Raw genomic sequence first — 25,064 nt, 5'->3', positions numbered from 1 at the left:
CAACACTGGATTGATCATAGTGGACCTGATAATTTGATACCTAATAGCTGGCCTCCAATGTCACTGGATCTTATACTGTGTGACTTCTGTGGAATGCAATAAGGATTCTGTGTACATGTCAAAACCTTCAATGGGCAAAAAATTACATTGTTACTGTTGTGAAGTCAGTGATATACTTATGTAAATATAGTAAGAATTCAACTATCATCTCAACATTGCTCATGTAACTATGAAAGTCAGAAAACATACGGCAAGAGAAAAAACTTGGAATGTTTATATTTTGATTAATGTATCACTAATCATTCTGTATTTGTTAAATTCAAGAAATATAGTCATTTGAAATTGGATGAATTATAAAATCCAAAATTAAAACTGCAATAGATAACTTGTAATGAAATGAACACAAAATACAATTTTCCAGCAATTCTGAATCATTTTGAATAATTTTGTATACATTTAAGATTGTGAGAATATAATATAGACAAAATATATCATTCTCAATAAAGTTTATGCAATTTAATTTTAAGAAATTATTTCATATGTAAATAAGTTTTAATATGTACTGTACAGTACATAAAAATTTTGTAATGTGATGACTTTCGATATCATATCAAAAATCACCACATTACCGTAAGCCACTACATTGAAACATTACCACATTTTGTTTCATTTATTAAGCTAATTGTCTTACAAACACTACACCGTTAAAAAATTTTTAGCAAAATTATTTACTAAATAAAAATTTATCATTATTGATAAATTTTATGCTATTTACTCTAGTGTGGAAAACTGATCCAAACACTATAAAGATCACTTTTTTTAAACAACAATCATTATAATTTTTCAGCAATACATATAAAATATAACCAAGACTATTTTGAGCAAGCACTTGATTTAATTCAATTCAGATTTTTCACAAAATTAAATTATTAATTTTAGACTAAAATAGAATTCTCATCTCTAATCAATCAAGTAATAAAGCTAAAAATTTAATAAAATTTAATAGAGAAATAAACAACAGCATCTATAAAATCATAAAATAATAGTAAATATCCAAAATAATTTCAGTATCATTAATGATTCTAAAAATTGTTAAAACAATAAAATAATCTAAACCCTTTTATCATTATTTCTGTAGAAGATGCTTAATAATAGTTAAACATTGTTATTCAAAATTCAAATCAATATTCTAAGGTATCCAATATAGAAGAATAATGAATCCAAAGCAAGTTTAATAGCAGCATTAAATAAATTCTGAAAATTGTTATTTAATTTGAAAAAATTAAATATGCACAATTTACTAACTTACTAGATTTTTCTTTAATAAGAATGTGATAATTATTTTAAGTGTATATGTTTACAAAGTAATCCAAAAATATAGTGTAACTAAATTAGTTTTTTAAAATATAGAATTAAAATTTGTTTTTGATCAAAAGCAAGATCAAAATTTATGACTTGAGATGAAAATTCGATTAACATCAATATTACTAAGTATTTTACCTAAAATAAAACATCAAAACTATGTATAGTTAAACAACTTATGTATTATAGACAGATTTCACTATAATAGCAAATTATTAGATAATGTAAATAATTTATTGCAAAATAATAAAATTTCTTTATAAACTTATATTGTAATACATTATTAGTATATATAACAGAAAAATAACATGTTAATTTACTTTTATAATTTTTTAAAAATTTTTAGTAAAATTGACTAAATATACTAAATTTGATAAATTAAATTATAAAATATATTTAGCAAGATTCACTTTTTAAAATCAGAACTGAGCAATTAAGAATCTTTTTTTGCACTCAGTATCTTTAAATGTAATTTAATGTATAATTAATTTCATTAGTATCATGGAAAAGATTTTTACAGTAATTCATATGATTTCAAAATAAGAATGTAATTAGAAATTAAAATTACACAAGAAAAATGTCCTAAAAATATTATTAATTGACAAATTAAAATCAAAATCATCTAAAAAATATAATTACATATTAAATGTACAAAATCAAAACTGTGAAATAATTATTTTAGTATTGTTTTCTTAAAAAGGCAATTTATTATTTTAAAACATAAAATTATTCAATATTGAAAAAAAATTAAAATCATCTGAATTACGATCTATTTTCGATAATATAATCACATGTGTATATAATATAAGAGATTGCATTTATATAATATCTTTTCAAATAACTTACATATTTTATATGCTTAAAAATAAATATTTCTTAATTTACATCAAAAACTACTTAGAATTGAAAAAGTTTTAAGTCAAACCGATTATATTTCAATATCTCCATCTTTCCCATCAATAAAAAAGTAAAACACCTACCAGAAGAGTTTGGTTCTCAGAGCACACATGTCCTGCAGCCATTCTTTTCCACCTTAAGTCCATCCTCAAAGCTCAACGTGTTTTAGAAGTTGAGCACCCTAGTAATCAGGCAAGTAGCTTTTAGGGAATGCACCCAAAAACTGTGCATGCTTAGACCATAATCTATATACTGATACGTGTTTTTGAAAAGTTTTTACATTTTTGATTTAATATATATGAAAATTTTATATTCAACATGCATTTAATTATACGTATTCAGTATATATACAAATATATAGTAATAAATATTTTTATAATTATATATTAATAAAATGAACTCGATAGTAAAACTTAGTTTTTTAAAACGTCGCGCCAAAGTTTGAAATAACCGGTATTTATTATAATATATTAACAAAGTAATCAACTAAGAAATGAATTAGAAAGCAGAATTATTTCTCTCGAAAATAGAAAATATGGCATTTAAATGCTATTTTATTAGACAAAATATCAGTCTCACTCTACACTAAAAAGTGTGAATTGATGACTCTGCTTCCATTCATCATAAACTGCCTGACCGCGTCATCACGCGACATCCGACATCCGAACTCCACCAGCAAACCCGATTCGCGTTGTTGTTGTGACTTGGTTGATAATTTTATGTAATTGAAGCGCGCTGAATCAGAGGTGGAGCAAGCCGTCCTGCAGCATATGTGCTTTGAAAGGGAAAGAGGGAATACATGGATTATACCCCAGACAATTAAAATTATAGCTACATTTCATAATGGTTTATCTTAAATCTGATAAGGGGAATTAATATATTAATGATTAGATAAATGCTGAAACTGATCAACCTTTAAGAAAAACTTTGTTCTCTATGTAATTTAATATAAATGAACACAATTTTAATTTACATTAATTTTTCATTATATTTTAAATACTTAAATTAAAAAACATTAATGTTTGTACATTGACACTGTAACTTATTAGTCCTCCTCATTATAGAATTTCATTCAGCACAAAAGAAAGTTTGACATTACCAATTTGAATTATATATTGAGCACTTCTTCTGAAGTTCTTAACTATTATAAATTGTTCTAGTTAATAAATTAAAATTAATAAATACTTTTAATTATTACCTTATAATTCACCTTTTTGTACATTACTATAGCAATTTTTACTAAACCTTTGTTAATTTTTTTACTTATGGTTTAATTCTAACATCAACATAAACATTTTATTACTATCATATATACAGTCTAAGATGTATGTATGGTTATGACAACACACACAACACTTGTGTCATGTTTGGTCAATGTTTGGTTTTTTATTTTCAAGAATTAGAACTATTTTAACAAAATCACACAAATATATTTATTTCACAATTTCTCTAAAAATCAGTTATGTATAATAATGGATTTTCTTTAATTTCATCATCATATGAATAAAACGCACCTTTAACAATCCAGCAAAAGATTATTTTAATAACATAAAAATGTTTGACCATTTTTTAACAATCTTCTTCAGTTAACATAAATTAGAATGTAAATATGAAAATAGGAATTCCAAAATAAAAATAAATAATGGAAAATGTAGTTGTGGTCGATAAAATAATATAAATTAAGCCAAAAATGTTACTTAATAAAACTGAATTAAAATAAACAATGTCTCTTAATAACATTAATTCTTATAAAAAGACCAACATATGGTAGCTAATGTGTCCACACCCTTATGATTGATGCAACCAGTTCTCTTGTAAGCTTTAAAGATCTCTAATTTTTTCAACTAATTTCATCATCATCATTACATATATCCACCATTCTATTCGTCTTTTTTAAAATAAGTAGTAATGATAAAGATTCAAATGATCATGATTATTTAATATCACTGAGAAAATAAACAAATTACAAAGGCTATAATAATTATGATTATTAAACACAATTTGAATTCAATAAAAATTGCCAGGACAATTAATTTTTAAAATTTATAAAATTTAAATAAATTTAGAAAAATAGACAATACATAGGTGTAATTTTACACCTATGTATTGTCAACTGTACAATTTCACAGACTGTTAAAGGTTTATCTTTTTAAATTAAAATCCAGATTTGGCAAACAATTTTATATTTGTATAGTTACCTTATGACTATAATAATTTTTTCATAACAACTGCTTCTTCAGAAACTATAAATACTTTAATGAATGAATATAATTATTGTGGCATAAAATCATGAATTTTCTGAGTAATTCAAGATATTAAATATTTTTGTTTAAAATAATATGTATTTCTAACTGTTTCATTATTATATTCAAAATTAACCATTTTTCTTAAAACAGAACTAGACCTGAATATTGGAGGCATTTAGCCAATGAAAGATCATGTTACTTGAAAGTTGTCATATTTCTTTCAGTAAACACCTGTTTCATTTCATATCATTTTTTTCTTCTCTTCATAAGTTTTTTATAACAATTTGTAAATTATTTTTTCAATCTTCTTTCAACTTAATTCTTTGATCACATTCATATTTCTTTATTTTTATCTCACATATCATAGTAAGATGGAATTATGATTGTTTTTCTTTGGCAAAAAATATCAAAAATGATTATCAATTCAATAATCATTCATGATATGTTTCTTCGAACTAAAATAATGATAATGAATGAATGAATGATTCTATTCTACTGTATGTAATATGTTTAAATATTAGCAGTTTAATAACACATTAAAACTTTAATTTTTAGTAAAATTAAATATCACCTTTTTTTTTTGTAGGTTCTGAGGATGAAGATAAAATCGACCTAGCTTTGAAAACATGGCAAAATTATTTTTAGACCGATTTTAGGAACAAATTGGCTATTTTCTATTTCTAACCGACCTATGTCACAGCTACTCCTCTTTTGCTCACTTCATAATATGGCAATCATTGTAAGTAAAACAAACTTAGAAAAAACTTGTCAAATTTTATAAAATAGCAAGTGCACAAGCAGTTCTGTTTAGAGATTTAATGTGTCTGAATAGTTTTAATAGCAGCATAAACTTTGATTATTTTAAAAACAACAAGAACATCCAAAGGTGTCATAAAAAGGTTTTTTTTTTCTTTTGTGAAAGTTATATTCATGACAATTGGAGAACTGTAACTATAGGAACTCACTAGCTATGAGGTAGCTAAGATACCTCTGTTTAGTCAGAATGCCCATAAGAAGTATATATAATATATGCTTTCACTTTTATCATATAATCTTAGGCAATCATTATGTTTTTAAGACTTGGACTGCAGCTAATAGGCTCTAGTGCTAGCTGGAAATTAAAAAAATACCAGTAAGAATTTTTTTCAGCTTGCCTTTGTTTTTTCTGTTTCCAATGATTTATTTTCAACTATGGAATTACAACTGTATCAACATTGAAAGCAGCTACATGACTATTGTAAAAGCAAAGTGTTAGACACAGATTGGAATAGACAGATGGTAAAGTCAAGGATAGTCACTTTTTTAATGTAATGATGCATTTTATGATATGAATGTTTTTCTTCTTCTGTTATATGTCATTTTAGCAATATATTAAATTTTATGTTTAATGAAATCAGTTATAGTAATCATTCTAGGTTAGAAATTTTATTTTAAAAAAAATTAAGTTGCTATACTTCTTTTTAATAAAGTTTCATACTGAAATTATTGGTCTTCCCTATACTGCTTATAAAGCAAAGAAAAATACATCACTTATAGCATGGTACTTATTTAAAATGATAATGTTTTAAGCTACAATTTAAATAGTTTTACTATGCTTTATCTCTTGAAGATTAATTAATTTATGTAATGATGAGCAAAACTGTTAATTATAAAAAATATATATAATTTTTCTTTTGCAGCTGACATGAAATTAATGTGATCCATCATTATCACAAAGTTATTAATCCTACTGTTATACATATTAATTAAAGAATCCAATGTTTAACAGTAAGTGAATGCTGTAAATATAATAATAATTAAGCATTCAGAGTTCAACCTCAATATGAAAAAACTGAAAAATTATCTAAAAGAAAATTGCTAACTAAAAGATAATTTTTGCAAGTTTATTTTAAAAGAAACTTTCAAAAATATAAACATTTCCATTTTATAATTAAAACAATTTTGAATTAGAAAATCTGCATGGCCATTTTTCAAACTTATTCATTACAAAAAATACTTGTTTTCTGTTCTTACAAAAATTTATTATATCACTTGAAATAAAAAGCAATCATTGATGTCTCACCTTGAAGTTAAATTATAACACATCCATCTCCAGCAAATAATTAGTTTAAAAATAATCTATATACAGATGATGTTAAAATAACTTTATAATATAAAAAGAAATATTTTTAAATTTAAAAAAAATCATCAAATTTCTTGAGCATTTTTAATAATAATAATACTAAAATTTTTTACTGTTGAGAAAACATAATCTATTTGTTTATTTTATTATTTTAAATATGTTTCAAACATTAACTATATAGTAATTATTAAATGACTAATAAGTTACAATATTTCTCAAATTGATCAAGAAAAAAGCTTTCAAATGCTTTCTGTATTTTTCTCACAGGTAGATCATTCCAGCATTCTGAATACACAATTTCAAAATTCATACTGCAACAGAACCTCAAAATTTTCATTAATCATATATGTATTAATATTTCAAATCTAACAAATTCATATTAAAAAATGAAGTTAATTCAAAAAAAGTATTTTCTAGTGTTAAAATAATTTGAATTTTAGATTTGTTTGGTTGAGTTATACTATGTTTAAGATCATCATCTTATAAAACAAAGCATCATCGATAAAATAAATAATTTTCATTAATATTAAGAGTATAATAGAAACCATAACAACAATGAACTATTTATGAAATAACTGCTTTACTATTAGCACAAAGCTAATACTAGCAATATTTGCTGGATATAATCATTCACTCTTATAAACATTTAAAAGGGGTTTTTCTTTTTTGGATTAATAAACCTAAATGTTATGTCCTTCAAATCAGACATTCACCCAAGTTCAAGAATTACAATAATGATGATTTTATTTTCAGTTATTAAATAAACTATCTGAGAACAACATTGTCTTCTGAGTAATTCTTAAAGACAGGTGAACGTCAGATTTGAAGGACATAAAATTTAGGTTTATTTGTGCAACAAACACCTTTTAAGTGGTTATAAAAGTGAATGTTTTACTATTATCAACAAAATCTGAACTTTAGTGATATATACAAAATTCTTCAAAATAATAATAATGTAATAACTTGGTATTCCTAACTTTTAGTATTAGGTTGACCTCTGCATATTTCTCCAAATCACAACCCAATTGTGAATTTCTCAAAAAAATTATGGCCCAACTATCATTACCACAATAACTGTGCACTTTCTCCAAATAAGCATTCATATTTTTTTATTTGAAATATTTTGTATTTAAAATCATCCAATATATTTATACAAATAATAATTATACCTTAAACTTTAAAATGTTTTCTTCCGAATTATTTTAAACTAAATCAACAACAGAAGTAAATACCTTGTATAAATAAACATCATCATAAAACCTGATATATTTTAAAGCTTTATCGTCCAACTAAAGCAGAATATTATCAGGCTAGAAATAGCCATAATATTAATAATTTATAAGACAATTTGGCACTAGAGTTAGGCATTAGGTGTCATCTCTTAATAAATTTAATAATTATAATTTTAATAATTTAGAAGTACTGGAAGAAAAGAATTGGCCCAGAGCAGGACTTGAACCGCAACTCCTGCTTACCATGCAGATGCATTGCCAATTATGCTACCCAGACCTCTGGTAGTGTAAATACTCGTAATTTAAGAGATGGCGCCTAACGCTTAACTCTAGTGCCAAGTTGTCTTATAAATTATTAATATTATAGCCATTTCTAGCCTGATAATATTTGGCTTTAGTTGGACGATAGCTTTAAATACCTTGTTAAACAAAAAATGAACACCGTTAGTCTATTGGATTATTTTTTTATTAATATTAGAAAGTTAACCTATAATTTGATTTAAAACTAGGCAACATTAATTTTACAAACAACTTTAATAATTAAAATTTTTATTATAATTTAGAAATGTCTGAAGAAAAGATTAATCCAGAGTGGAATTCTTATCTGTTTTGCTTTATATGGATTTTATGTTAAAAGTTATACTATCTAGATTCAAAGCAATCTTTTAATATATTATGCTTTTAAATGATATATGTAACTGTACAGATTACATTCTTGCTATAACAAAAACATAAGACATATAATTCTAAGCACCTCATTAAGTTTAACCTAATACTGGCTTTGAAACTGACTTGAAATCTAGATGGCATATCCAAATAATAAATTAGCAAATTACAAAATTATAGGCTTTAATCTTGAAATAAATCTATTTCTCCTCTACACAGTTTTAATTAATAATTTATATAAATAGATGATGCAATTTGGCTTAGAGGTTATGTTGTTATCATTTAATACCCAATATGAAAACAGTTCAGAAAAAAATCTGTGGCTTAAAATTCTAATTTCCAACTTTTATAGGTGTTTATTGTGTGTTTTGTTTTTTTGTTTTCAATATAAATCAATGAGACAAACTTTTTATGTTCATTAAAATTTAAAACAAGAACAAGTCAATTTAGATGCATGCCATTTAAGTATAATATATATTGTAATTTTATTATTATTTTTTAAAAAATGTAAAATTTAATATATTATTCTTGTTAAAATAAAATAACAATTTCATAAATTAGCCTCTTATAGTACATATCAGCTGTCTATAACATTACTATATTATTCTACATAATTGTTGATATATGTAAACAACTATATCATATCTAGTAAGAATGTGACATAGTTGATTACTTTCTCACACAATGATTTAGAGATAAATTCACAGTAAACTAAAATTATTTCATAATAATTAATGAGAATCTTGTGTATCTACTAAAACAGCAAATGATTTCCCTAATAATAATGCTGTTTTTATTTCTTGATTATCTTTGCATACAAAATTCTGAAAATATTCTGCAATCTTAAAATTATGTATAAATTCATATCTTAATAAAATATAAAAATGCTAAAATCTCAGATTTTTAAACTGAAGTAAAAAATCAAACTGATGTTTTCTTTGAAACTAACACATAGCCTAGTAAGAAGTTAAGGAAACATCAGACGATATAATTAAAATACTTCTGAATAACCTGAGATATTCTAATATTTAATTCATTTACAAAAAACACTTTAATAAACAAATAAACTTCAGATTCAAATAGCTATAATTAACTAAAAGATTGATTTTAACAAAATAATAATTATAATTTTCTTCTTTAATAAATGCTTTTTATATTTTATAACAACTTTCCATTCATCCGAATAATCTAAACTGATAAATTATCTTAAAATCTTTCATGATATTTTAAAACAGAAAACCATAAATTTCCTAAATCAACACTAGTCAAAAGACAAATATCGTCAGTTAGTTATTTTAATTTCCTAGTTATTATAACATGAAGTATTGTAATTGTATCAAATTTGACCTTCTAAGTTTTTTGCAAATCTTGACATTTTGAGATCCCTGAACCCAAAAATGTTAAAAATAGGAAAATAATTCCACACGTGTTGTCATCTATTATTTAATATCTCATGATAAGAGGCATTAATGCTATTAAATTTTGGAGTATGAAACTTAAGGTTTGGGAAATAGAAAAGGATCATGTGTCATATCTTAAATATGGTTAACTTAATAAAAATTTTACTTGTTATTGACATTTAAAATCTTTTCTAAAAACACATCTCTACCAGAAAATTAAACCTTTTTATAATGATTAATAACATCTCGTAACATATGGCAACCCACATAATTTTTAACTGAGTTAATGTCAGTGTTTTTTAAATTTAAATATTTTTAAATCAAAATTTTTAGCATAATTCAACAAAATTACCCCTTTTAAGCTTTTTTCATATCAGAAAAACACTTGCAGAAAACTGAAAATCAATATACCAATAACTCCAACCTTTTATACTTTTCCAGCAATATTTTAATTAAAACAAAATATTATGGACACATTTAAGGAGATAGGGCAGATTAAAATATTAGTGGAAGCTCGTGGCTACAACAAAAATCTGATTGCTAGGTTAGCTGACAACAGAGAACAGCATTAATGTGTCACAGCTTAATAATGATATACAGTATTCAGAGGCTTTACCTCAGAAATTTATAGCAGTGAACTATGACCCAAGGTTTACTTCTAAATATAAACCATTAGCAAAACATATAAATGCTAGAATAGCTTACAGATGTAATCCAACTATATTCATAATAATTGATTAGAATCTTGTGTATCCACTAAAACAAAACAGCAAATGATTTCCCTAATCTCGTAATAATGCCATTTTGTATGCAAAGATAATCAAGAAATAAAAGTACAAGCTGCTAGCTAATGGGAAGGATTTTTTAGATCAAAACTTAACCCCAGGAATATACATGATACCAGTGTAGGATGATAGATTTGGTAGAAGGTTAACATACATAGACGCCACTAAAAGATCATTAATCCAAAGGTTCAAGGAACATAAATACAATGTTAGTACAAATAGTCTATTCATAGCACTTGCCCAATTTGTTAGCAAACTGGAGGTGTCAGCACATTGGGACTGAGCTAAATTATTTAAAAAGGTATTTGTCATCAAATTAAAAATAATGAGTTTGAAATTTTCCAAGTTTCGAGAAAGGATGTATGCATTAATTTCAATAAAGAAATGTCTCTACTTGATAACCCAATAAGGCAAGAGTCATAGGCTAGGCTTAATGTTGGTTAATAATGTGTAATTTATTTTATTTTTAATTTATCTGTTAATTTATGTTTTCGTTTTAATATGTAAATTATCTGTTTGTCAAATTTTGAAATATGTAAGTTATTAGTTTTCAAATGTTGTAAATTAGAATAAGCTGTAGTGTTATTGGTTAAGTTTCATATCCTGGCCTAACTGAAAATTAACAGACTTTCTAACGATTCCCCCAACCTCCTATATGAGTGACAGGAAAGTCAAGTAAAAGTCCTTGCTATTTTTAAAAAGAAATTATGAACAGTTTATTAATAAAATTACTTATTCTTCAATACATTTTAAAACAAATTTCACTGAATATATTGATCATCTATTATATCATCCAAAATGACAAGATATTAAAATAAGTTTTTGAAAATTTTTGCAAAATATTACTATTATGTTATGTATACAAATTTTGGCAACCATAACAAAATCTTATGGAAACTTTTTGGCTCTCTCTCTGCATGTATAGATATTTTTCTTAAATACTTTACCATATTTATTATTCCATTACTGTTATGATCTTTTAACTCTTAATACAGTTAAAAATTCACAACACTTTTGAAAACATACATAAAACATATTGAAATACAAAAACCTATAAATTCATTATATAAATAGATGTAAATATATATATTTATTTATTTAAGAAAATAATAAAAGTTCCGTTTATACATTTAAATCATTTTGATTTTAGACTAATTTCTCTATTTAGTTTTATGAACAAATTTGCTTAATTGAGGTTCTGTTGCAAATGATACACTTATTCAAAATTTTTATATTTACAACATTTTTACTGTAAAAAATGTTGTGCAATAAATACAGTGTCTCCACTTACAATAAATTAAAGGAAAAAACATTTTGACATTTTGCCATTTAAAATAATTTCCATGATAATGAGTATAAAAATAAATTACCACTTAAAAATAATTTGTAAATTCAATCATTCTTATGCTATAAATCCAAGTTCAAAGATGTAATTTTAAAACTTCTAATAAATTTATACTTTTAAATTAATCAAGTAATAAAACTATTATAATTGCATCACTGTTACTGGATTTTATATTTAAAAGATTAATTTCTTAATGCATACATCAGTGTTTTCAACCTTTTTCTCATTGTAGACTAGTAAAATTATGGACAATTTTACGTGGACTAAGTAATTACTTGTGGCTATGAATTATTTTTAATTATTAAGCTTATATATGCTTATCTAGTTACTGTACATAATAAAGTACATGCAGTAAGTCTAGATTAGTACGGGATGATATTTAAATATCATCATGTAATCAACTGCACTGGCTTCAATACAGTCAAATATTTTACTACGAACCAGTGATATATTTTTGTGGACCAGCACCAGTCCATGGACTAGAGGGTAAAAACACTGGTCTAGATTATTGTTAAATAACCAAAATTAATTTCAAATATAAAGGTAAAAATAAAAATTTTTATTCAAAGAGATTTACCATTATATTGCAAATCAAACATATAATGTAATAATTATATAGTAATTTCTATATGTTTTATCAATATTTAAATAACTTATTATATATAAATCAAATGAAATTTTAAATTTCTAATAATGAATGCTAAATAAAAAATACATGATAAAAGCAATTACAACCATTCTATTAGACATATGTCAGTTGGAAAATAAAGGATGATTTTAACTCTTATTCATTACAGTAAAGATTCTATTGATCAATCTGAGATAAAATGACAATTGAATTTTATAATCATGGGATTATATTAAATAATAATTTTGAATAAATTTCCAATTATCAAAAATCTGATAATTAGCATTTTTAAATCACATTATTATCAATACATCAAAAACATATGATATATAAATTAAACATATTCAATTTCAATCCCTCATTATTCCTTTCAAGTTATGACCAGATATGTGAGTTTGTGCATTTTCGTAGTATAGTGTGTCCTGTTACAAATTTGAGATTGAGGAGTCAGATTTAAATATCCAAAATCAACAAATGGATGCAACCACTCCTTTCATCAAATTGTAAAGAAATACCTATGACTATAATAAAGAAACAACTGATTTATAATTTCTTTCTCTGCTGTTTAAAAAAGAATTTTACAGCTATTATTTTTTTACAGTACTGTTTTTTGATGTTTATATAATTTTATATTCTGGCCTTATTGTAATATAGCCTAATAACTTTATATTAATTTATAAACTTAAGTACATGTTAATGAAATAATCAAAAGACATGATAAAAGGTACGTGTGTGTTTCATAAGAAAAAAATAATAAGTTGTCAACTTGTTACATGCTAAAATATTTGACAAGCAATGACATCATAGTTTCTCACCCATAAGTTTAAAATAGAAAACAAGCTTAAGTCTCAATTTTTTTTTAAATATGGAACCATATCTTTTATAGACAACAAACATTTTAAAGTAACAGCTTGTGTTTCTAATAATTTGGTTTTCAAAAAAATAATTATTTAGTTATTTATATCATATAACACACTTGCACTGCCAAAATGCACACTACTTGTTTGTAAACATGTACTCACAAATAAAGAATGTAACAATTCATATATTTGAATAATAATGTACACAGATTTCAAAAACAAAAAACCAATTCATTATAAATTAACAACACTAGTTAGCATTGTCAAGTTTAATGACTACTTACTGTTTACATTCCCCTAATTCTAATTTTAAAACTTGAGTTTAAGATGTTTTCTGTAGCATGTATTCAGTTTACTGAATAAAACTGATAAATTTCATTTACATCAAGCATTATATTTAAAATTTTATTTGTAAATTATAAAAATTATTTTTAATTAGATTATTATATCTAGTTCTTTCTCCAAATACATCTTTATTTACATTTAGCTAAAACACCATGAAGTAAAATATTTCCTTACTTGTTTAACTAGGAAATATATAGAAATCTGTTAAAGTACAAATTTATATTTAAACCTAATATTAATACTTCTAAAAATTTTTAATTGTAAACCATAACGTTTTAAATGATTTCTTTAGTTAAGCTGCATTTTTTAATTTAATAAATTTTTTGGTGTGTTGATGGTAAATTTAAAAAATTTAAGCAGCACTATGAAATCATAAAAAATTATTTTGATTCATTTATAAAATTTAAAAATATATTTTTTACTATTTGAAAGCAGCTTTAGTTTACCTTGATTTAATCAAAATTAAATCTTAAAAAAAATAAACTGATAATCAAGACACTGAAAGTGACCTACAAAATAAATACTGTAAGTTCATATCTTCCAATAGCTTCTAAACTGAATATAAATAAAGGTCATGTTTTTAGTAACCACATTGCAGGAGAGGGTAAATATAAAAGTTTTATTTCTGTTCTAATAATTTTTTTAGAATGTGTGCAATCATGCATTATCTGCAAAAAATTGCAATACTTTAATACACCACGAACATTTTTACTTGTGTTGCTCAAGTTATTTTATGTATATAAAGAAACAGAACTCATTAGAAAAATTAACAATAGAAAATGTTTGAAAAATGACATAAATTGCTCAATGATCACATCAGTTCAAATAGTTTAGGCTTTGTTGGTAATAACTATTTAATTTAAACTCCTTTTTAATGCTTCAAATGTACATTTCAAGACTACATAATACAGAATTTAAGAAATAAAAATTAGTTTTAAAAATTACATCATATGTCACTTTACTTTCCAAGGATTTGCACTGACATTGCATGTTTTTGCACTAAAACTTTTCATTTATGTTCATATAAATATCAAGGCTTTATTCATTTTGTAGTTAAGTGTTCCAGTCAGAACATATTAACATATTGACTGCCACCCTGCCATTTAGTAAGAAGCTCCTTAATGCTATTCTCAGTTAAGCGCATTACGAAATACAATAACTTATAACATTTATTTTTCTGCCAAACTTTTAACATTAGCTTATTTTTAATGAAACAACATTATATGAGATAACTCGTGTAATGTACTTTCTGTTCTCTCAATAATCTCACATAATGTTCTTTCATTAAAAATAAGATTATGTTAAAAATTTAGAAGAAGAATAAATGTTATAATTTATTACCTTTTCAAATAAGCCAACTACAAGGTAACTAACTAAATCAACTCAGATATAATTAAATATGATTTTAAGAATAATAATAATATATGTAGCATAGACTAATCATAGCAAATCCTTCATTTTTATTCAGGACTAAGGATCGTCATTAATATCAAAAAACAGCATTACATATTCTGGAAATTATATATAATTCAAATAACTGATTCAACTACAAGTATTCAACAAAATGAACTTTAAGAGTTTCACTTAGTCAACATCAGCAAGAACCAGAAGAAAAAAAAAGAATTATACATATAAGAGTTATTAAATTTAATCAAATGTCACATAAAGCTGGACTGAAAAACAGATTTTCAAAGAGCATCTTCAAAAAATAAAAATTCTTCTGTTCTCTATTTATTTATCTGAATTTGCAGGTCTCTCACATCTATCTAATCATTGTTAATGGCTTGAATAAGCAAAAGGGGGCTTTTTTAATAAAGTATTTTCCTTAACATTGGTAAAATTGGCCAATGTTTTCATAAAAATGATTACATTTAATATTCCTCAAATTTTTTTTACACACAATTATTATAAAGATCTATTATTGAATATAAATGTAGTAAAATGTATTTTATATGAAATTTGTACACTTGAAACCAGAGGTATTTAATTTCTTTAAAAACAAAACTTACCCAAAACATTTACAGTATCCTGATAACTGTTTTATTCATTAAATGTAATCAAGATTGAACTAAATTACAAAAAATTAATAAGCTACTTCCAAACAACAAAATGCATATTTTTAAATCTGATAAATATATTAGAACATTAAGTAATTTTTTTTTTGCAATATAATGGATTTTCAGTTCAGTTTGACAACAGTGTACACGTTATAACTTAATGTAGGCTAACACTACAATTTTTATAATTAATAAAAATTTCTATTTTTTTTCTCTACTAAATAAAAAAATTTAACTTCTTAATGTCACACATACTTGAATTATTTTCCATTCCCTAAGTTAAAATACAATCAATACACTTGTAGTTTAATATGCAAAATAAAACTATTTTAAATTAAATAATGTTGATCATCAGAAAAAATAATTTTAATGATATTTAATAATAAATTTATTGTAAGTGGCTGTACTGTACAGATATTTTCACAGCATGTGTTTACCTGATTAAATTTATTCATGTACATTATATATATAAATTTTACTAAATATTTTGAAAATAAATCACAAGTTTTTCATTTTAAAGTTACTATATTACTGCATAGTTTTAAACAGAAATTTCAAATAATTTAAAAATGAAATTTTCTATTCTTAGATGCTTAAAATAATCTGATAATGTTTTAATTTATTATTTAAAATATTTCAGAATGTATTCATGCATGTGAATTTATTAAAATTTCAAGTTTCCAGATTAAAAAATAAATGTAACAAGAACTAAATAAGAATTATATATATATATAATATATAAATTTTCTAATGAATAATTCATCATCTTTACATCTGATAATGATCATAAGTTGACAAATATCAACTTTTCTAATATCATATTTCAGTTATCATCATTCAAATGAAAAAAATAATAAGCAAATATTTAATTACATAATTTTATTCCATTATTAAAATTAAAATAATAATGTTATCAGAGATGATACAAGCTAATTGATCAGATATAATTTGTGCTTTATATCATTTGTATAGTTTGAAATATTTGTTTTAAAAGTGTTAAAACAAATATTTCAAACTGTACAAAAATATATGTAACGAAAACAAAAGATACTTCCTTAATACGAAAGTTTAAGTTGAATATATTATAAATTTTTGTAAAACTAATGTATTAGACAAGGAATTCCAGCTTTTATCTTATAAACATAAATGAACATTATAAAATTAATCAGGTAATCATATAATATAAATGAATATTTTAAGATATTATGAATATTGAAAACAAATCAATGATTAAAAATTATTCCAAATTTTCAATGCAATACACATAATATTAGAAAACATTCAATTTGACAAAAATTTTATCATTCATACTTATTTTTAAATCCATATTAACTAAATATTTTAAAAATTGAACAAAATATAAACACTTACCGATCATCTGCATAATTATATCTGTCAAATCTGTAATTAAATTTAAAGCCTCAAATAAAAATAAAATCTAAACAAGAAAGAAGTATTTCATAAAAATTCAATACAATTCAATATTTACTGAAATAAAATAAATTATTTAAAATTCTAATTTAATTACATAAAAGTATCATCACAATATATTACACAGAACAATGCAGTTTTATAAATAAATTATATAAAAACTACAATGTATTATTTCAAAATATGCAACAGTTCTTATAAAATTTGTTTATTTAGTCAAAATGCAATTGCTCTCATTCTGCATTAAAACTTATTGGTTTTAACTCAAAAATGATTGAACAGTAGAGCATTGTTTATCCGAAAACTGATCAACCAAAATGTCGATTAACTAAAAGCGTTCCAGTCGGCAAATTTAAATTTCCACTAGTGCTGTGGCACTGCAATCTTTGGCTATGTCTTGGGCTACTCCAATATTTTTTATGTTGGTGTGTGTGTTTTAGATGGCAGCACTGGCACTTTTGTGTGGTGTTTTTCTGAGGACTGTGTGTTGGGACGTGTGTGGTGCTGAATCAAAATCCATTTCCATCGAGGACGTTAATTTTGGATCTTTGAATTTTATACTTGTAACAGATTGTGCTGTAGTTGTACTGTTCACAATGGCGACTAAATATAAATGCATTGTTCTCAATGTTTCCGATAAACTTAAAATAATAGATCAATTGAAATGTGATGCTAGTGAATCAAGCTTAGCTTAGAAATATGGAGTTGGAAATGCCACAATATCGAACATTAAAAAGAACAGTGATGCCATTAAAAAATTTATGTTAGGCTTAACATCGACAAAAATTCAATGTGAAGTGACATACAACAGAGAAAATTTTCAACATGGGATAGGGTTAATATATTTTTTCGTACATAATCAGTTATCCGAACAACCCCAGTCCCCAATTCATTCAGATAAACAATGCTCTATTGTACATCAATATTTCTCTAGTTTACTGATTAAATTGATAGGGACTTATTAGATTGCTGTCAATCGTAACTAGCATGCTTGTACATAGAAGCACAGATTTATTTTGACAAAATTTCATTAATGAAAATTTAGACTACACAAAACAAAGTTTAAGTCCTTTTGCCTATTAATATCCTTTTATTCCAGTCCAGGAACCACAAAACAGCCAGCAACTTGAAGCAAAACTTCTAAAAGTAAATCTCAGCTTAAATGCAATTATATAACATGAATACTGTTGTGAAGAATTTTAACAATTTTTAATGTTTGTAGATGTTGTAGCCTACAAAAAAGAGTCAACATCAAGATCATTTTTAATTTGTAAGTTTTTTAATTGTGTTTGTCAGTTATTTTTAGAAGTTTTGCTTCAAGTTCCTGGCTGTTTTGTGGTTCATGGACTGGATAAAAGGATATTAATAGGCAAAAGGACTCAAACTTTGTTTTGTATAGACTAAATTTTCATTAATGAAATTTCATGATAACTAGCATGCTATTAAGTGTGAATCTGCATTATCAACAATGTATGTCTTTGTTAATTTTATTTTAAGAAAGAAATTTAAGAAATTCCTCTTACAACATTTGTAAGTTGTCTGTAATGATAGTGACAGCAATGACAAATTCTGGAACAAAAAAAGAAAATGTCCTTTAAGGTCAAAATGGAGCAATCTCCACAATCAAGAAAAACAGGTAGATCACAGAAACACTGGCTAAAAACTTTAATTGTGACATAAAACAAATCCAAGCTATCAGTGCCATTAAATATCAATATGCATACATAAAAACCATTGTTTTATAAATTTGTGTTTTATTCAGACCTCTAATAAAGCAGAAACATAAATTTAAATCCCAGAAAGAATTTCACATTAACTACGTTGACGATTAAAAAAGTCTACTGTCTATCCAAGGATTGCAACAAAATTTTATACAAAATGGGGGGATTGGAAATGAAAATAGTTTGTGCACCACTGATTTAGATCATTCTGCTGCTCTGTAAGAGAAGCAAACTAGTTATTGACAATGTCATATAAAATGCATAAATGTATATGCAAAAATATTATGTTTGACTACATATAAAATGATTCATTACTTATCATACAAAACCATATATTTTTTCACCATAGAAGAATTTCATCCTGGTAACAATGTCTTCTTTTTTACTTATTAATTTGTAAGTTTTAATAAGTTAATTTATAAGTTATTATTTTATTCAACTTTCATTTAATATATTAACTGTATTTATCTAGCATCATATATACAAAAATGCTTCACTTTTAAAATATTCATTCAGGCGTGGGAAAAAATTATTTGTCACTCACTATACATTAGTTTCTTATTTTTGTTAGTCTTTTTGTAACTAGCAAATTTCATGAACAATGAACATGTAAACATGAAACTATCAATATATATATAGGAAATTCTTGTTAATTTTAACTCGGATAGTTTGAAATCCCATTAGTTTGTAACTGTATTATTTTGTCCTAACCAGGGATACAGATTTAAACATTAAAAAATTTGGTTAGTTTGAAATATGGCTACCTTGAAATTTGGAAAGTAAAAATTTTATATGATATGAGTACATCAACTTGTTTGTTTAGATTGAAGTGCCTCCATACTATAAGAGAACAACAGACCAATAAGAACTCTACTCTGGTCAACATAGCTTTGGTTTTACAATAACACATTTTCAGCTGTCACCTTACCCAAAAACTACCCTTTTTTCTCTCATCTCATAAAATAAAGTTAAGTTTCAAGATTGCAAGGCTGGGCTACAAGTAGCAAATTGAGATATCTGTAGGGCTCTAGGATACTATGTTTGGAAAACTTACTACTTTTTGGGCTACTTTTAAAATAATTTGGGCTACATTTTGAGGAATTCTGCTTTACTTTTTATAAAACTTATCAGGTAATCTGTGAGGTAGTCAACCAAACATGTGCTGTTTACCTGTAGTTTATTGGTTTGTAATTTGAAAAAATTGTATACCTATAAATTCCCATGTCATCCATCTGTCTTTCTTTAATCTCAAGAATGGAGTTAAACAGATGAAAGACGAGACCAGATATGGAAACCTTATGGACAGGAGGCCCCACTTAACTATATAATTCAAAGTCAAAATTATTTCAGCCCTTGAATTTTGAACTAACAAGAATTTCCTGTAAAATTTGTAAACTATATAAATAAATTCTAGTCTTCTAAAAATAATGATTTCATGAAATTAGCAAACCATTATGAAATATTTATGTAACTTATTTAAAATTTACCTATTTCTAAATACTGCAAAACATTAACTAAAATATTTAAACTATTAAATTTATAGTTCAAACAACAACTACATCTAAAAATAAAAATATGTTTTATAGAGGTAAATCTCAACACACAAAATCCAAGTGCTCTTTTTGGCTCATCATCAGAAGGGCGCACATGAAATTATCAAGTTTACCTGCATTTCCTCAACTATAGACCATAGAAAATGTTTATTGTCATTTATTTAAAAGCATTCACATTCCTGAATATGAGTAAGTAATTAATAGTACTAAATGATTAATAGTACTCATTGATTGTTTTAATACATAACTATTAAAACTAAAATAAGAACTGCTATAAGATGAATTTAAGAAATTATGTCTACACTAAAATATATTTATATTACAAAAATATACTAGCGAAGTCTATTAACTGATCATTCTTTCAAAAACTGCTTATAATAATTCTTACCCATATTCATCATAAGTTCTTCTGTAACAATAATAATCATCTCTCAAACCTGGAGAGAGAGGTGGAGGAGGTCGACGATCATATGGGTCTGGATAAGGTCTCATTCTTTCCCCAGCATAATTTCTATCTGCACCAAATCCTCTTTCAGGAGCAAACCCTCTGTCAGCTGGAGCGTATCCTCTATCAAGTCCATATCTTGGCATTGGTCGATCAGAATATGGAAAAGGTGGTGTCATAGGTGGTGGCATATTTCCCATTCGAGCATTTCTAGTATTAATATATATTATAATATTATGAATTTTGTTAAGAAAATGAGCAAAATAAAACTTAAATAAAAGATCATTAAATCTCAAATATTAAAAACAATAAAACAAAATTAGAATTTAAAGCAAAAATACAAATAATATTAAATATTTAAAAACAAAATAGATATTCATTCAAATTAGAAAAATCATGCAGTCAGTTTAAAGTTTCCTTCAAAGTGAAGTGTGCAACAACAAAATATATACTTACGGATTTCTTGGACACTCCTTAGACCTATTACAAAAATAATTTCCAAAATTTAGCATCTTATTCCATATACTTAGTTTATTAAAATTCAATTTTATTTAATTCTACCATAAAATAGATTATTGCTAATTTTGTATAGATCAACAAATAATTAAGCAATTACAGTATTCTCTCTAAAATTTCAAATATAATTCATTATATACAGTCAACTGCCATTAATACAAATCTCCAGGGGAACAGTATTTAGTCACTATCAAAAACTCATATCACAACAATTTTCAAGGTCACTGTCAAGACTGTATAATTTAGGGAGTTATGGATTAAAAGGCAATTGAAATCTCTAAATTATATTATTTTAAATTAATTTATTGTATAAGGTTAAATAATATAAAATTTATTTACAAAAACAAAGTGATCAAAATGATTTTCAAATTAAACAAAATGAGGAAAATACTGTATTTGCAATTTATGTGGGGAGCCATATATCAACATATAACAAAGCTAAAAAAAATTCATCACTTTTTTCTGTTGAAGATTGTTTAAAAAGTAAAAAATATTTTTTGGTGCCAAAAAAGAGTAGAAAGAAGCCAAATTTGGTCAAATTAGCCAAACCTGCTACTCCCTACAGTATGTATTTGCACAGGACCACGTCCATTTAAAGGGGTGGGCATTGTTAAACTTTAACCTCTATTTTTTGAGTACACTAGAATACAGTAGAGCATTGATTATCCGACTCAATTGGGGACTGGGGTTGATCAGATAACTGAAAAAACGGATAACCGAAAGTATGAAAAAATACATTATTAGTATATGCCATGTAATTGGTATATTAGTATATCACTATTAACCTACTTCACGTTGAATTTTCATCGATGTTAAGCCTAACAAAATTTTTTAAAAGATAATAATCATCACTATTGTATTGTTATAAATTATTTCTTTATTTTCCACAAAATAAATACAAAATCAAAAGATTAAGCCTGGTTTAAATACTGGCCTCCCTTTCATGGTCGAGCCAGTGTTGCCAGCTAAAACACGCAAAAATATAAAAATAATATTAAAGTAGCCAAGACATAGCCAAATATTGTAGCACCACATCAGTAGCGGACATTTGAATTTACCGACTAGAACGCGGTCGAATAACCGATATGGTTGATTGGGGGGGGGGTCGGATAATCGATGCTCTACTGTAGTTCATTAAAATCAAATATTTGAATTGCTCTATAATCAAGCCAGTCTTTGCTTATTAAAAGAAAATTTATTCTACTTAAAACAGAACATTTATTACAGCCACTTTGCTTTTTAACTTTCCAACATGAATAATAAAATGATTATTGAAAATAGGGTTATTTCTTAGGGGTTGTAAAAGTTAATTTACAGTTCAGTTTATTGAATTCTGATAAAACTTTTGTTTGCTATATAGCATAAAAATTAACTTTATAACAATGGCATTTTCCTAGGACAATGGCAAAATTCAGTTTATCACTGTTCATTTTAAGACAAGTCAAGTCAACTACATATATGTAGTGCTTTGTAACTTTAGAGAAAAGCAACAAATCCACCTAAACAATTATTTTATTAAACTTATTGATTCAATCATGTTCAAAATAAAATAATAGCATTAGAATATTTCTTCTAGAAAGTAGAAAAATTAGTTAATTTGACAAAACTTTAAAGACAACTGAAAAAAACTGCAAATAACAGATCTAAAAATCTTTGGGATGCATGAGACTCATTAAATACAAAGAGATGATATTGAACACAAAATGAATAAAGGAAATAATTAATTATTTATTTATTTATTAACACTTGCACATGTTACAACATACAGTATGCCCATCCAATTACATTTAAATTTTGTTTTCTGTTCAAATTTGTTCCATCTTTAAAACCCATGATGGCTTTTGAAAAACTTGAAAATGTCAGTTTCTTTAAATTTTTATTCTTTACTGGATTAATTATTTAGTGTAGTTTAGAGTTTTTAATGTTAAATACATCAAGTATTTAAACTGTGGTTGATATTTAAAATTATTGTATTATCTGAATATATTGATACTAACCAATGACCTTGACGACCGCAGCGATAGCACTGTCCTTTACCTCCCATTCCTGGTTTAGGCCGAACCTTGCTATGAGAAACCTAAAATTTATAGAAAAAATTTATCAATAACTCAAGTTAATTCATTATAATAAGTAAATATTTAATGAAGTATAATCAATTGAATAAAAATCGACCCATCTATCTAAATGATAAATTATGAAGTTTATTTTAAAACAATTTATATTATTGATATAAAATAATCATACTAAAAGATTAACAAAATTACTACAAAATTTATTTCTTTATAGTAATATTTAAAAAGTACAGATGTGTTCATACCCTAAAAGTTTTAATTGAGTTATCATTAAGCAAAACTAAACAATGAATCATTCAATATTTTTGTTTAGATATAAAGGAATAATAATAATTCATATTATCATCACCAGAAGATTATGCATATTTGTTAGCTAAACTGACAATAAACTGAAATACTGTTGGCACATCTTTGCCTGTTAAACTCTTTTGAGTCCATATTTTGAAACAATAGCAAATATATTGCCTTAGAAATTAATAAGCACCCCCATTTTACAGTGAGTCATCATTTATTTCCAAATATTTCCAAAAAAAATTGTTGCAATCATCATCACTGAAAAGAATAAGCACAATAATACATATTTTATTTAATGATGACTATAACAAACTGTTTGAAAACATTTAAGATCTAAAAATCAAATAATTAAGATTTAAAAAAGTGTATCCTTTAACCTTTTTAAACACTATATTATTAATAGTATTCTGTAAGATCTGTTGGTATATTGTTCAAAGCATCTTATCAGTGCTTTGGAGTATGGATCCTATCCTGATAATGGTTCCAGCTTAACATTTAATTTTTAAGTGCAATTGGTCAAGATAGGAATGCATTATTAAAACCATTTTATTTTTGTTAATTTATTTATACTCTGTTCACTGTCATATGACTGTTATATCACTGTCATATCACTGTTATTTATACAAAGTTCATATAAAAATAATCTTTTGATCACAATGTATAAGTTTAGCATTACTCTCAAGTATATTCAAACTGTAGCATACAGATATTTTCTGCAAAACAGTTTTAACTGTTGTGTTATAACTCTATAACATGCCAAACATTTATATCTAAACTTTCAGAATAAACATATTACTTATTTTTATCTTAAATTTTGTGTATTTGCTGGTTTATATTTTTCAAAATTGGTATTGTTTAGGGTCTAGGAATAGATTAATTCACTTTCCGTTATTTCTAATGGGAAAAATTTGATTTGGACTTTGAACAACCTCCTGGAATGAATTCAAAGCACTCGGCATCACTGTATTAACAATGTTTAAAAATAACAGTAAAAAGATGAAATTAACTTTTCTTCTTATTCTTTAAATATGGAGATTATAGCCTTTGTGGCTCTTTCTCCGACCGACAAAAGATGAAATTATTATTG

The 25,064-nt window shown here is 25.1% G+C and overlaps 1 protein-coding gene across 3 annotated transcripts in view; it reads right to left on the bottom strand.

The window, feature by feature from the left end:
- The window catches only part of LOC136977628 (RNA-binding protein lark-like), a 115,437-nt gene that overhangs the window by 60,375 nt on the left and 29,998 nt on the right, over positions 1-25,064 (bottom strand). For all 3 annotated transcript variants that reach the window (XM_067273180.1, XM_067273167.1, XM_067273172.1), the window contains exons 5-8: positions 23,609-23,688; positions 21,552-21,575; positions 21,039-21,305; positions 17,317-17,346 (exon numbers count right to left, since the gene is read on the bottom strand). In XM_067273180.1, coding sequence (XP_067129281.1) covers positions 17,317-17,346; positions 21,039-21,305; positions 21,552-21,575; positions 23,609-23,688 — 401 coding nt within the window. The remainder of the gene's footprint in view (positions 1-17,316; positions 17,347-21,038; positions 21,306-21,551; positions 21,576-23,608; positions 23,689-25,064) is intronic.

The sequence above is a fragment of the Centruroides vittatus genome, unplaced genomic scaffold (genome assembly GCF_030686945.1).
Source record: "Centruroides vittatus isolate TY-2023 unplaced genomic scaffold, ASM3068694v2 contig_1114, whole genome shotgun sequence".
Taxonomy (NCBI): Eukaryota; Metazoa; Arthropoda; class Arachnida; order Scorpiones; family Buthidae; genus Centruroides; species Centruroides vittatus.
The sequence above is the reverse complement of the archived record's forward strand: the minus strand, read 5'-3'. Positions and strand labels throughout refer to the sequence as shown.